This window comes from Cynara cardunculus, unplaced genomic scaffold (assembly GCF_001531365.2).
Source record: "Cynara cardunculus var. scolymus isolate 2C unplaced genomic scaffold, CcrdV1 Un_Scaffold_2435, whole genome shotgun sequence".
NCBI classification, from domain to species: Eukaryota; Viridiplantae; Streptophyta; class Magnoliopsida; order Asterales; family Asteraceae; genus Cynara; species Cynara cardunculus.
Window position 1 is genome coordinate 13,025 of NW_020201091.1, and position 15,856 is coordinate 28,880.

Sequence of the window (15,856 nt, forward strand, 5' to 3'; positions counted from 1 at the left end):
ATGATCAATTAGTGAGATCTTTAATATTTGTAACTTCCAATTAATTATTAGGGAGTTACATAAATGTCAATTTACCTAATTACCCTTGTATTTAATATATGAGTTACATTTGAACATAAAGAAAAGATGAAATATAATTGGTTAAGCTTGGTTAGTATAGTTAACACAAATTTCTTGGTTAGTATTTGAACCAAGCGTTCTCTCTCTCTCTATATATATATATAGACACGTTGAACCGTTATGACTCTTCAAAATCAACGGTTATTTAAGTGTCATTAATATTACTCAAGTCTAGCTTATAATTATTTCTAACAATAATGTTGTTGCTACATATTTAGAAACCAATTCAGTTCTTCATCAACAAACAAGAGAGAGAGATAGAGAGGGATCTTCATATTTCATTGGGGACATGGTCTTATGCAGATTCCTCGTGGTTCACTATATATGTTTTGTCTATGAGCAACTTATTGACGTATAAACCAAGAGTATCTTTACACTTTGCTGATTAACTAGTCAACTTTCGTTATGCATGTACTATATTTCATTATTTGTGCAACAAATAGTTTTGAGTGGAATTGTACCAAGATATATAGATAGAATCAAAACAAGTTCTCTCTCTCTCTAGTTTAGTGGATCTTCAATGGTGAGAGTTGAGGCTTTGAGAGGGTTGTGGCATGTATGAGGGAGGGTGGGAACAACAAAGATGAGCCAGTTAATGGTGGTTAACGATGGCAGATGGGGTGGTCGAAAGGGGCAAAGGTGACCGTGGTAGTGGTATTGATCGCAGGAGCTGCAATCCACATTAAAAATGCATTCTGGAAGTATAAAAATAAAAAGACAATGCAACAACAGGTAACCTTAACCCTACCATGCATTCTAGAAGTATAAAGGTTTAAATAACGAAATGACAGAATTCAGTTTGTTCTTATTTAATCAGTGCATGCAAATTGCTGTTAATGCACACAAATTATGAAAAGGAGAATCAACCAACAATAACAAAGGGTTTTTCCCAGTTGTTAGGAAATACACACAAATTTAAGACTTTAACGGTAGCTAAGCTTTCTGATCTTCTTTTGTCATTGCCATCAGCCGAAGCATGTGTCCCCCAACCACAAGAGTCATCAACCCGATCCACACGAACACAATGATAACTGACAAAGGTCTAATTGTCTCAGCCTTATCTATTGGTGTTGTAACCGTTATGGAAACGTAATAAGTGATCGACAAAGACGTGGTAGCAATCCACATGATAACCATCATAATCCATGTGGAACCACGATGCTTCAAGAAACGCAATCCGCTAATAAGCAACAAGATGATGCTAAGAGTCGAAAGAAAACCCACCGTGTTGCTAATCAGAAAGATATGATGTAAAACTGGATGATTGTTTGCCATGACAGCATACCCAGCGTGTCGGGGTGGAATTGCGTCAGGCTTGTCTTCTTGCCAAACACCACTCGGAGGATTAGTACCTACTTGAAAGGCCATGGTTGCTATGAATGATGCCACAACCATCAAAGTGTTTTGCTTCTTGTCCAACCAGTCATGTCTATTCTTTCGGCTCAAAGGCGGGAACAGTTTCTTATAACCTGACCACATTTCGCTTATCCAATTTTGAGGAATTTTTTCTATCAAACCTTCTGTTTCAAGCTCAACAGCATCTGCTCGTTTTAGGGATCGTATGATTTGTCGATCTTTCACATCTTTTGGACCTTGAGCCAATATATCCGTGTATGTTTCCCCTTTTGTGTTTGATGCATTCACTTCTATTGTTGTATCAAGTAGCAAGAAGTTTATGGTCTAACATATATTCAAAATAATGAATTAGTCATAATCGATAAACAAATCTTGCAAGTACGAAATAAAAAGGTAATCTTTTTCCCAAGAATTATAATACCTCAATTTGTTTGTCAGCCACAGCTAGGTGTAGTATATTATTGCCATCACCATCCTTAGAATTTACAAACTCATGATCACCCATACTCTCCACCAACAACTTCAAAACCTCCAGCTGGTTATGCTTCACACACAAGTGCAAGATGGTCTCCTGCTCCACCATGGCCCTAGCTGCATGTGGTTGAGCTTGCAGCAGCTCTTTCACAACTTGATAACGTCCTTTAATGGCTGCAAGATGGAGAGGGTTTCTCCCATCACGATCACGTGCAAGGCACGTCTCAGGGTGAGCCGATAACAACGCCTTAACTATTTCCACGTGCCCCTTTGCAGATGCTATATGAAGGGGCAAGCGCCTTTGTGAATCGGACTCTCTGGCAAGCTGCGGCTTTCGGCTTAGGATCTCGTTGACAAAGTCAAAATGTCCAAGCATTGACGCAACGTGTAGAGGCATGTCGTCACAACGGTTTACGGTAACTCTATCAAGAATCAGTGGATCTTCTTGAAGCAATGTTTGCAAGAGGGTTACATTTCCTTCTACGGAGGCATAAAAAAGAAGTCCCTCCACTCTCTCCATGTCTCAAATGTACAAAACACAAGAAGGTACTCAGAACACAAAAAGTTTAGATTAGATCATGCTATTTTATACATGAGCGCCGTCTCTGCTTAGAAGATTTTTCTTAAGTTGTTGATTTAGGAAGGTGGGGATGTAATTCCACTTGACCTTTTTTTTTTTTGTGTCTTCATTTGGAAAAGTGGATAATATTTTAGACGTCTTTATCTAATTCGTGTCATGTGGAAATTCTACGTAGCTGCCATTTTGGATACCACTTCCTGTTTTAGGAACTAGGTTAGAAATGTCATTTGGAATATGGATTTCACACTTCCATACTTCTAATAAATAAGTAATTTAGGAGACACGTGTCACTTTTTGGTAAGGCGGTTATCTTGTTTTCTTGCCTAAACATGTGTATAGACATAATTTATATTAGTGGTGCAATTAGAATCATTTGAACGTATCTAGACACAATTTACATTAATAGTTCAATTATACTCATTTCATTGACATATGTCCTCTTATTCAATCAATCCCACTAATTTCGGATGTAATTGATTCTATTCTTGGTTTAATTAATTTGTGTGGTAACTGATTCCCAAAAAAATGGTGTTTATTTCTAAGTTTAAATTCAATTTACTGATATCGTTTCATTTCTAAATTCAATTTTATTCTAGGGTTAACTTAATTTTATTTTAAATTCAATTTACTGAAAAGTTTATTTCAGAGTTATTTCAAGAGAAAAAGTCTGAAGTCATTCTTCAGAGTTAGCTCATCCGAACTCTTAATTTTGCTTTTTCAGACATAGCTCACCCGAACTCTAGAGTCTGAATTTTGAAGTCTTTTTTTAAGCTTAGAAAAAGAAGTCTGAAGTATTCTTTTTCAGACTTAGAAGTCTGAACTCTGAAGTCTTCTACAATTCTGAAGAATACAAGTCTGAAGAATTATTCTTCAAAGTTAACTCACCCGAACTCTGTAGTCTTCTTTTCTAGACGGAGCACCATGCAGAGCTTCTGGCTTGCCTATACAGAGCTTTGAAGTCTGAAGAGTTTTACTTTAGAGTAGTTTTAAGAGTACAAGTTTTGTAATAAACTTATCTAGATTTGAAGATAACTCTTTAAGACTTAGACTTAGTCTTGTAAGCTAGAGCCCCTCTGGTTGGTCTGGCTTCTGGATGGCTTTGCTTCTGGTTGTTTATTTGAACCTTAGAAAAATATTCTAATCCATGATAAAAGAACCAGGTGGGCTCTGGTTGATCTTTATGTTTAACCAGAGGGTCCTTGGTTGTAATTGGAACTCAAATTTTTTAAGTATTTAACATTTTTTTGATCTAGAGGTTCTGGATAGACAAACTAGAAGCTTTGGTTGACCATAGGGGCTCTAGTCTCTGGTTGACTAGAGGGCCTTTGGTTGGCCTTGCTTTTGGTTGGTTGACTAGAGGAGCTTTGGTTGATCTTGTTTTGTATGGTGCAATACAGAGTATTTTTTCACATATATTGGGTATTTGAATAATTCTGAACACTAGGTCTTAAGACTTCGTCTTCAGATTTGACACATACGCTCTTCTAAGTTTAAATTCAACTTACTGATATAGTTTCAATTCTAAATTCAAATTTATTTTAGGGTTAACTTCATTTTAACTAATTATTGATATAGTTTAATTTCTAAATTCAAGTCTAAATAGTCATTCTTCATAGTTATACTTCAGAATTATTTCAATGGTACAAGTCTGAATTCATTTCTTCAGAGTTTTATTTCAGAGTTATTTCAAGAGTACAAGTCTGAATTCATTTCTTCAGAGTTATTTCAAGAGTATAAGTCTGAAGAGTCATTCTAAAGAGTTAGCTCACCCGAACTCTGAAGTCTGCTTTTTCAGACTTAGCTCACCCGAACTCTAGAGTTTTCTTTTTCAGACTTAACTCACCTGAACTCTGGAGTATGAACTCTGAAATCTTCTTTTCCAGACTTAGAAGTCTGAACTCTGAAGTCTTTTTTTAGACTTAGAAAAGAAGTCTGAAGTCTTCTTTTTCAGACTTAGAAGTCTAAAGTTTTTTTTTTCAGACTTAGAAATCTGAACTCTGAAGTCTTCTACAAGTCTAAAGAGTCATTCTTCAGAGTTAGCTCATCCGAATTCTGAAGTCTTTTTTTTCAGATTTAGCCCACCCGAACTCTGAAGTCTGAACTCTGAAATCTTTTTTTCAAACTTTGAAGCCTGAACTCAAATTTAGTAGGATTGATTTTATACTTCAAAGTTATTTCAAGAATACAAATATAAAGACTCATTCTTTTAGACGTCTTTATCAAATTGGTCCACAATCATTAAGACATGATGGATTAATGGAATCAGAAGTGAAACTGGAACCTTGTTATACAAAATGATCCCTTTCTATATGTGGAAATAATTCAACAGGGCATGTTTATTTTGTCCTTTTTGACAACTTGGTATTTGACTGAATAGCCGCCACTTTGAATACCACTTACTATTTTAGAAACTAGATTAGGAATGTGGATTTCACACTTTTATTTACAAATTAATTTTATTAAATTATATTTTTATATATGTTTAAACTGTCAAAACGAAAAATTCTATATCAAAATGAATATTAAATCGAAAAGGATAAAGCTTGTGTTTTTTTTTATTTTAAATCTATTGTTTTAAAAATAATTTAGTTCAAAATTATGGTGATAAACGATTTGTAATTAAAATAAAAGGTAGAGAGGCACTTGGATTGCAATTGCAATTTGATTTTCATTTCCTTAACCACTAACTATTCTTCTAATCCTCATATATTGATTAAAAGTACTCAAAAGTTAATATTGGTTTCTAGGTTCTCAAAATATTTGTGTTTCCTATTTCAACCCCCCGCCCCCACACACACATATATACACACACACACACTAGAATGATACTCGTGCAATGCATCGAGACACATCTCGATTTGATTGTTTCGCTTTATTCTTTTTTTATATCGATATAATACGGTTTCATTTGGTTTTAAAAACGCGATAATATTTTTAATTTTTAATAAAATATAAATTTGAAAATATAATAAAATTGTGGACCGACACCTTAGAGCGATGGAATTTCAGCCAGGTGATCATGTTTTCTCTAAAGTTTCTCCATTACGGGATACACGTCGTTTTGGGAGTTAAAGGAAAGCTCAGTCCACGTTATATTGGACCCTTTGAAGTTCTAGAGCGAGTTGGTGAAGTAGCATATCGTCTCGCATTACCTCCGCAGTTGGCTCATATTCATAATGATTTTCATGTGTCGACGATCTGTGGTTACCGATATCATCCATTGCATGTCATTGACTATCCGCTTAACAAGATTGAACCAGATTTATCTTATGTTGAGGAACCCGAAGCTATTATCGGATGCGAAGAAAGAAAAATGCGTCATCGATCAATTCCATTCGTTAAAGTCCTATGGCGAAATCATTCTGAAAGTGAAGCGACATGGGAGACAGAGAAATCAATGAGAAAGCAGTTCCCGTAACTTTTTGAATGTATATAAATTCATAACTCTAACTCGATTTCAGGGACGAAATCTTTTTAAGGGGAAAATAATTATAATACCCCATATTTAAAAAATCTAATCTTATAGCTGAAAGCTCAATTATGTTCAATTTTTAAATCATGCTTTGTTGACTTGTATCTTAGTATTCAAGAGTTGTTTATTAAGGCAAGTTCTTTTTATTTTTATTTTTTTAAGTTTCATTGTTGGTTGAAACAATCTTGATTAGGACCAAATTGTAAAGGAATTGCTAAAGTAGGGTAATTTGAGATTAAGTTTAAGATCAAGGGTTAGATGGTAAATATTGTAATTATATATATGATTTCATTATTTTTTTAAACCCAAATCAGATTTCTCTTCATTTGATTTTCTCATCCTTCTCTCTAAAAACCCTAAATTCAACTATAAATCTCAAATCTTTTGTGGAATTCTAAGATCTTTGAAGATTGTAGGTTATATTTGGAATGACGCGAGCATACATTAGCCATTAGTAAGAAATTTTCATATATTCAGTCAAAACCAATCCAATAAAGAAACAAATCTATTCAACAAGCAAAAAAGGAGCCTTTCCTGCGCTAGGACTCAAAGTAAGGTATGTTTATGGTTTGAATTTTTTGTGATTTCTTCTTCTTTGGGGAAAATGGGTTAAACCCTAAGTGTATTCATGAATATAGGTGAAAGATTGATGATTTGAGTTGGAATTTCTTCAAAATTGGTGCTGTTGGATGTGACAGATTCAATTCAGTAACCCGGAAGTAGAGAACCGTTCATAAACCTCAAGTCTCTTGTGACTATTTCTAACACTTCTAAGTTACGAATATCAACATTCTTTCAATACGTAAGTAATCAAATGTAGTGATTATCCATTCCGCGAAATCTTGATTTCGGTATTCATCCACAAAAGTGGAGGTTATCAAGATGTTATCCGTAATCTTTTGTGTTCATGAGATGTCTTGTTTTAAAGACTTTGTATGCTTCAGACTTCGATCCATTATCGGTGTATTCTATGATTCTTGCCAATAAATTTATTTGGAAGCTTCATGGTTTTATTATTTTGGTTATCCCATGTTAAGTTATTGATATGATTAAGGAGTTTGAGTTTAAGGTTATTGAATTTAGTTATGACTAGGCTCAGTCCTTGGGGAACAGGTATTGTGATGCCTCCATGACGGCTAAAATAGTCATGGCATTCTCATAAGGGTTATGGCCAAGCCAAATAAAGAATGTTGGATGCATCCTTGAACCGAATACCATGTACCATGGTTACGGGATAAAGTCGAATACCAATTACATTGGTTACCAGATAGAACCGAATATCATATATCTTTGGTTACCGGGGAATGAGATGGTGTGGTGCCCAACACTTCCATTCCATTAGGACACCTAATTGGACTGATTATACATCGAGAACAACGTATCCTAATGATAGGGATGACCTTCTTACCTTTATTATTTATTTATTTATTATATAAGCTTCAATTTTAGATATTTACACTTAAATGCATTTCAACTTTTATCGTAATGTTTTCTTGCATTTACTATTTTATCTTGTAATTATAATGTTATTATTCATTCACTGGACAAATTTTGCTCAGCCGAGGTTTGTTTTGTTTTACCTCAGCAGGTTCAAGATCTAATCCGAGGGCAGCATGAACAGTCGAGATGACTTAGGATGCAGAAAGTGTAGTTTTAGATCAGTACTTTTGCTATGTAAATATGTTAAACATATGAATACTATTTGGTTGTAATGTAATCTTTTGGGAGTTATGTTAAAGCTCTATACTTTGATCTATATGTTTTTGATCCGTTTTCGGTTGTGTCACGCCTCATCTTAGGTCTTGTAAGATGGGGGTGTTACAAATTATTTTACTCGTGCAACGCAGAGAAATATATCTTGATTTTAATATTTCATTTTATTCTTTATCTCTGTCGATGTTATAATATGGTTTTATGTGATTTTGAAAAAAAACGATAAAGTTTTTATTTTTCAATAAAATATAAATTTGAAGATATCATAAAATTTGACTAAAATATATCGATATTAGTATCAAATTAACTATTTAAAATTTCTCATTTTTTGTGTAATTTTTTAATTTAATTTTTTTATTATAACTTAATTAAGGTTCAATAACGAAGTGATTTATATTTGGTTTAATAATATAATTTTCTTATAATGATAATAATTAATTATTTTGTTAGATCTTGATAATTATTCTAATTATATTTTAGCTTTTTTAGATTTTAAAATGGGATGTTTATTCTCTATTTGATTATGTCTATCCGCATTTAGTTACACGAATTCAAACATGGAGCTTTAATAAGTTGTACTTATGCATAATTTTTTTCTTATAAAAATAATAATTTTTTGTTAGAATTTGATAATTATCCTAATTATATTTTAGATTTTTTAGATTTTAAAATGAAATGTTTATCCTCTATTTGATTATGTTTATCCGCAATTAGTTACACGAATTTAAAATGAAGCTTTAATAAGTTGTAGTTATGTATAATTTACCTGTAATCTTGAGTTTTAAGTAATATGTATTAATATACAGTACTTTATGCATAAAAATGGTTTTTAAGAGTTTTTTTGTCAAATGCTTTATAATATAATATATATATACATATACATACATAGGGAGATATTCATTTGAAAAGTAAAAAAGTGATCCTAGCTTTCATACGGTCATGATTTGCGATTTTGACTAGTCAAATGAAAAATAGAGAGATAGTTTCGTAAATTTTACAAATAGGTGACAAACAAATACGTATGTGAACGCATAAGTGCATTATATGAACCCATAATTTATATGTGAACCAGTTAACTAGTTCATATATGAATCAATTAATTTGTTCATATATGAATCACACGGGTTCATATGAGAATCAGTTAAATAGTTTATATGTGAAATACACGAGTTCACATATAAATATATCGTTCATACTAGGTTCGACCCCGTGTATTACACGAGGTATTTTAAATGAGGAAAACTTTGCACAATAACTCTGAAAGAAAACTTTTAACATTAACTCTGAAACGCAAGAATTCAGAGTTCTATTGTTAGGCTGGAAAATAACTTTGGACTTAACTCTGAATAAGAGGAATTCAGAGTTGTCTTCTAAGTCTAGAAAGTATCTATGACCATAACTTTGAGTCACAAGAATTCTGACTTCTTATAACTCAGAAACGTAACTCTGAACTTCAACTCTAAAGAGTAGTTCAGAGTTGTATTCTAAGTCTGGGAATAAACTATAGAACTAAGTTTAGAACAGAACAATTCAGAGTTATGTTGTAAGTCTGAGAAATAACCAATATCTGATGACTTCATGTTGGTGATTTGTAGCACTAATATCATTTACGTGTAATGAGAATAATTTGTTGTCCAATGTAATCATGATAAATATCGAACAAGTAAGGGAGGTGCGGAGTGCACACTTGTTTGAGTTTATTTTGATTTAGGGGCGAAACCCTAAACGACGGGGGTACGGGGGCAGTGCCGCCGGTGGCGGGGTCCAAGGGGAAGATCCCCTGGCTGGGGTCGAGCTGACCACTTCAGAGTTAAATTCAGACTTACAACTCTGAATCTTTTTTCGGGTAATATTGCTTTGTGAAAAATGCTTCAAAAATCCGAATTTGAGATTTTAAACCCGGTTGATGACCACTCCAGAGTTAAATTCAGACTTACAACTCTGATTTTCCGAGATTTTCATACTTGTATGTCTTACAAGTCTGGAAGACAACTCTGAGTTTTAAACTGAAGAAAAGGAGTTCAGACTTGTCCTCAGACTTTTATACTGGTATGTCTTACAAGTCTGGAAGATAACGCTGAATTTTAACTGAGGAAAAGGATTTAAGACTTGTCCTCAGACTTTTATACTGGTATGCCTTATAAGTCTGGTAGACAACTCTGAATTTTAACCGAGGAAAAGGAGTTCAGTAAGTCTGAGGAATGGAAATCCAGACTTTTGCTTACTTAAGTATTTGATAGAAATCCATTTTCATACGATAATTAGTTATGTTTACATGGACAGATGTCAATTAAATAGGCCCATTTGAACCAATAATGTAACTTGTGTCTACATATATGTTCAACATTCAGACTTCTAAGTCTGGAAAAGAAGCCTCTAGATTTAGGAACTATAGAAAACATATCAGAGATTTCTAATTAGTCTGGGAAATCAGTTAAACCATGAAAACAGGAAAATAAACGTGTAGAGGGACAAATGTCACTTAAATAGACCTATTTGAACCGTAAGTGAAAATTATGTCTAGATACATGTTTAGGCGGGAAAAATCAATATCCGTTGCACAGAAACATGACACGTGTCCCCAAAAGTTACTTATTTATTAAATGTATAGATTGGAATCACATGGGTTCAAATATGCACTTGTTTTGCCCCCTATTTGTAAAAGTTACGAGACTACCCATATATTAAATACAAGGGTATTTAAGTAATTTGTCATTTTATGTAACTCCCAAATAATTAATTGGGAGTTACAAATTTGAAAATATCACAATTGATCATGATGCAATATTGACATTGGGGTTTCACACGTGTTCATGTTCTATAATTCACATTTATTTTAATCGACAATTCTCATCTTTGACATATGAACACATCAGAAATCACACAGCCTTAGATGTCATGATTCATAAGTGTTCATGTATATTCAAGTCACTAGMTGTTCATATGAATACATACACACACACACACAAAACATGTGAACACGTATGAAACACACACAACCCTAGATGCCTTGGTTCATAGGTGTTCATATACGTACAGCAGAATTGACTCCTGAATATACAGAAGATGTTCATACGGTTCACATGTTGTTCATATGTCTAATCTTTTTTGTTTGATGTGGTTTGAAGATATACACAAGTTGTTCATATGTCTGACAACTCATGTATCAAAGATAGATTACTTTTTACCTAAATACCCTTTGATATTTTGTTCGCATATGTTAATTGAAAATATTAATTTAATAATTAATTTTTAAATATCATTAAATCACAACCGTTTATTATTCAAATTAACGGTCAAGATCGATTAACAAAGTTAACACGATAATCTTGGTTAGCATTTGAACCAGCCCATATATATATATATATATATATATATATATATATATATGGTTGGTTTTTTTGTTAAGCCAATAATTGATGTTAACTTTGTGAACCAATCTTACCCTTCAATTTATATGATCTACAATTCAAAATGAACAATGAATTCTTATAATAACATGGAAACATATTGCATTATATACCGGTGTGAACATAAGTAAATAAGGGTATTATTAGAAAAATAAGATATCATCTATTAAACCCAAATTTTAGACCCGATAATTTATCCTTTAGGGATTTGTAACCATATATCTAATAACAAATATGATTACTAATGAACACATTTTAAATGAATTGATTCACTAGTGTAACTTCATTAATATGGTTTTCTTTCACCATTGAACAAAATGAGTTTCACTAATGAACAATCACTACAACAAAATTGGGTTTATAGGATATCAACAATCTCTAAATGTCTCAATAGACCGCTTTATAGAACTTAATTTATAGCTACAAAATATAAAGCGTCCTATCTAAAGATGCTGTAATAAATTTATATGACGCTTTTGGGCGTCTTAACAAGTTTTTTATGACATTTTTAATACAAAATGTCGCATTAGCAACTTTATAGGACACTTTTGAGAAAGTGTCTTACAAACTCAATTTTTTATAGGACATTTGTTTTTATAGGACAGTGTTTCAAATAATGTTCTATAAAATTGCTAATGGAACGCTTTATATTAAAAGTGTCTTGAAAAACTTATTACGACGTCAAAAAACGTCATATAAACTTATTACAACACCTTTAGATAGAATGTTTTATTTTTTTGGTCCTATAAATAAGACTTATAAAGAGGTCTATTAGGACGCTTAGAAATTGGGAATGTCCTATAAACCCGATTTTGTTGTAATGAATATCAATGAAGATGTTCACTCACGAACACATAATGCCTATGCCATATATGTTCACTGATGAACACATAGTTTTCACTAAACATAAGAATTTCAATTAACTTTTTTGAGATTGTTTTCATTAATTATCATTTTCAGAAACAACATCATGTGGAGAAGTACGCTACAACAAAATTGGGTTTATAGGACACCCTCAATCTTTAAGGGTCTCAATAGACCGTTTTATATGACTTAATTTATAAGACCAAAATATAAAGCGTCCTATCTAAAAGTGTTGTAATAAGTTTATATGACGCTTTTGGGCGTCTTAACAAGTTTTTTAGGACATTTTTAATACAAAGTGTCGCATTAGCAACTTTATGTGACACTTTTGAGAAAGTGTCCCATAAACTCAATTTTTTATAGGACATTTGTTTTTATAGGATAGTTTTACAAATAGTTTTCTATAAAGTTGATAATAGGACGTTTTATTTTAAAAATGTCCTAAAAAACTTATTACGACACCTTTATATAGAACACTTTATTTTTTGGTCCTATAAACTAAGTACTATAAAGACGTCTATTAGGACGCTTAGAATTTAGGAGTGTCTTATAAACTCGATTTTGTTGTAGTGTAAGTCCTATAAAGCGGTTTATTGAGACGCTTAAAGATTATGAACGTCCTATAAACCCAATTTTATTGTAGTGAGGCGTATCAAGAATCAGTGGATCTTCTTGAAGCAATGTTAGCAAGAGGGTTAGATTTCCTTCTACTATGCATCATACGGAAGTTTCTCCTTTTTTTTTCCGTTTCTCATATACACAAAAGACAAAAATTAGGGTTAGATGGTGTTATTTTATGTATAGTGGATTGGAAAATTTGTAATCTACTTAAGAATTTTTTGAGTCAATTTATAGGGAGGTGGGGGAATCATTCCAACTTGAATTTCTTTGAACAAGTCAGTATATTAAGCTTCCCTGCAGTTTCTTTGTTTTTGGCTGAATTGATTTAGAAGTTTGACTGCTGCTCAATTCTAACAAGAGTAATGTTCAATTTTTGTCCTTGATTTTTGTTCATTTTAATAATTTTCATCCCTCAACTTCATAAATCAGTTTCATCCCCATCATTTGCCAAATTCCAACAGCTTTCGACCATACATCTAATGACGTTCAATTTTTCCGTTAAATATAGAGTATCTTGTCTTAGACTATAAAAAGTATATAAACACTTTCATATTCTAAAACTGTAATTATAATTATAAAAATATTAACATATCTTCCCAAGCTTCATCCTGGTCATGGATAGATCACCCAGGTTTGGGTCCATAACCAAAACAAAATACTTTTTTTCATACCTGGAAAGTTTCATTCGTTGGATATAGAGTGCGAAGTGGTATACTATTAACTTTCGTACGGGATGTAACCCCTATGCCACATAATGGCCCACTTTTCTGTAGGTTATATATTTACTTATCAAGAAATGATAGATTTATTCACTCTATCAATAATCGAAATGACAGATTTATTCACTCTATCAATAACCGAACCAGATCCGTGGTGTCGAACGATCTATGGGGTATTAGGCATCAAAATTTGGATATTTTCCGAAGGAACTGGAATTCCATCTCTTTTCCATTGGAATCGCTAGTAATTGCCGGTCCACCATACGTTTGTTTTCCTGTTGTATTTGCTTCTCCTGATGGTTGGTCAAGTAACAAACCAAATTCCATTCTCCCCCGACTCCATGTACGAATAAAGTGGTAAAGGGATTCCGGCTTCATGTAGGCGAGTTGCAGCCTGCAATCCGAACCGAGGACCGGTTTTTGGAGTTAGCTCACCCTCATATTGTTATTTACAACTATCCAATTAAGAATTCTCAGATGTACTAGTACTAGGAACTTAATGAGTATGGCAAAAAAAAGTTTGATTCCCTTTTATGTGGAAAAGGCCAGTATCAATAATCATCCCATTTCGAAGACTTATAGAAATACCTCAAACGGTGCCACAATTCATTTCCTATTGCGGTTTGAGCAGCGAATGGCCTTCTCGTCGACGTGGAAATCCTTCTCCTATTCCATGAATCCAATTTGCATTTCATCTATTCAGTGATAAGAAAAAGAAAATAATACCACAAGGCTTCTTCGTCAAATTACGACTCTTTTGAAGTATATACCCGCATGCCAAGTACGGTTGATTTGTTCAATTACAAATTCAAAAATCGTGAATTACATAACTATATATTATTGACATAGTAATGGTAGATATGAAGAAAAAATTGATGTGATAAAAATACTTCAACACTTTTATATTCTAAAAAAGTCACATTTTTAATTATTTTAGTTTTATCTAAGAAATTAAAAAAGAGACGATGCCACATTAACATTTGGCATGGAGTGGATTACAATATTTGGCAATTCGAGATCACACGATGATTAGATCTTTGTTTTTCTTTTCTTTATTTACTTTCATCTTGTTTTATTGTTGATCAGATTGTCAAAGATGACCGCTATAAAAAAATTTGTATCTTGACTCAATGAAAATGTGATTATAGATGTACAACCATGATCAACAAATTGAAGCATACCTAAAAACAACCACCGTATTTGTGCTAAAGCATGCTATTTATATACACTACTAGACGAGGATTTTAGTGACCAAGTTCACCAAGGACTACAAACCATAGGTCACCGCATGCCGAAAAGCCAAAATTCAACATGATAAGAACAACCATTGGTAATGCTTCGGTTATGAAATTATTACTAATGACTCACAAATATCAAAAGATCGAAATTAAAAAATAGGAATTTTTTTTAAACATCACCATACAATTTTAACTTTTTTATTTTCCAATTTTTAAATTACAACCATAATCAAAATAAAATCTAAATTCAAACCTGCATTTTTAGCCATATTTTTCTCAATGAGTTCTTGTTGTAAGTGGCTGAAAGAACGAAAATACCATAAACAAAATAATTTCCTACAAATTGTTGTTACATGGAATGTGAAAAATATTAGTAATTTTTTCTTAAAAAAGGGTAACCAAAGCATTAACCATTGGGCGTGGATTTTGGGTAAACTGGAAATCAACGGGTCGGAGAGGGTAAAGAGAGGGAGTCAGGGTGGTGTGAAAAGATAGCTGAAGACCGGAAAAATACAGAAAGGGGWGCTTTCCGATCGGAGAAATCAGTCAATCTCCAAATCAATCTCGGACACAAATGGAGATCAAATCCCAGGCATGTCGATCTCCCCTTCAATTTTTATTTTGATTTCATTGATCTCCCCTCTAGGATCTGTGTTGATTATGTCCATGTGGTTCGACCCCATGGTTCTATCTTTATATTACCTTGGAAGATATTAAAATTCTCATGATAGTGTGAACACAGGAATTTATGTTTATCATCTACCCAGTTTTCTTTAACAGATCGAAATTCATATTGATATGAGTCTCCATAGGATGACTGGATATACATTGTTTGAGATTTATGAATCATAACATATATTTATGTTCTTATACCTAATTTCAGTTTCTTCTTTTCCTAAATTTTCAATCTTTTTTAGCAGGTCCTAACCTCAAGCTTGAAGCCCCAGAGCTACCTGGTGGTAAAAAAACAATGCACACAATCAGTCTTGAGTTACACCATTTTCACATAATGATGCACCATCAAAATATAAGATTCTTAGATAACTCAAAAGGATCGGCTTTCACTATTAGCAAAAGAGTTCGATTATGAATTACAATTCTTGTTATACAACAATAGTTACACAAGACCATGGTCAAGTTCATCTTTGAGAACCACCTAAATTTAGAAATGTTTAAAAAACCAATGATTATTTACATCAATATGTAAAAAACTAAACCATCCCTCAGTAACACGAAAATTCATAGTTGAATATATCAACCACGACAAAAAAACAGAAATAATGAAATAC

At 32.8% G+C, this 15,856-nt stretch overlaps 2 protein-coding genes across 2 annotated transcripts; one reads left to right on the forward strand and one right to left on the reverse strand.

Moving 5' to 3' along the window:
- Window positions 1–905: 905 nt before the first annotated feature.
- On the reverse strand, window positions 906–2,491 carry LOC112503039 (ankyrin repeat-containing protein BDA1-like). Its single transcript, XM_025107095.1, has 2 exons — window positions 1,898–2,491; window positions 906–1,800 (listed from the first exon to the last, which is right to left on the reverse strand). The coding sequence occupies exons 1-2, from the start codon at window positions 2,468–2,470 to the stop codon at window positions 1,054–1,056; spliced, it is 1,320 nt and encodes a 439-aa protein (XP_024962863.1). The 5' UTR covers window positions 2,471–2,491; the 3' UTR covers window positions 906–1,053.
- A 3,058-nt stretch (window positions 2,492–5,549) lies between these two features.
- On the forward strand, window positions 5,550–5,948 carry LOC112503038. The gene has a single exon (XM_025107094.1). It carries the CDS (start codon window positions 5,550–5,552, stop codon window positions 5,946–5,948), a length of 399 nt encoding a protein of 132 aa, XP_024962862.1.
- Window positions 5,949–15,856: the final 9,908 nt, after the last annotated feature.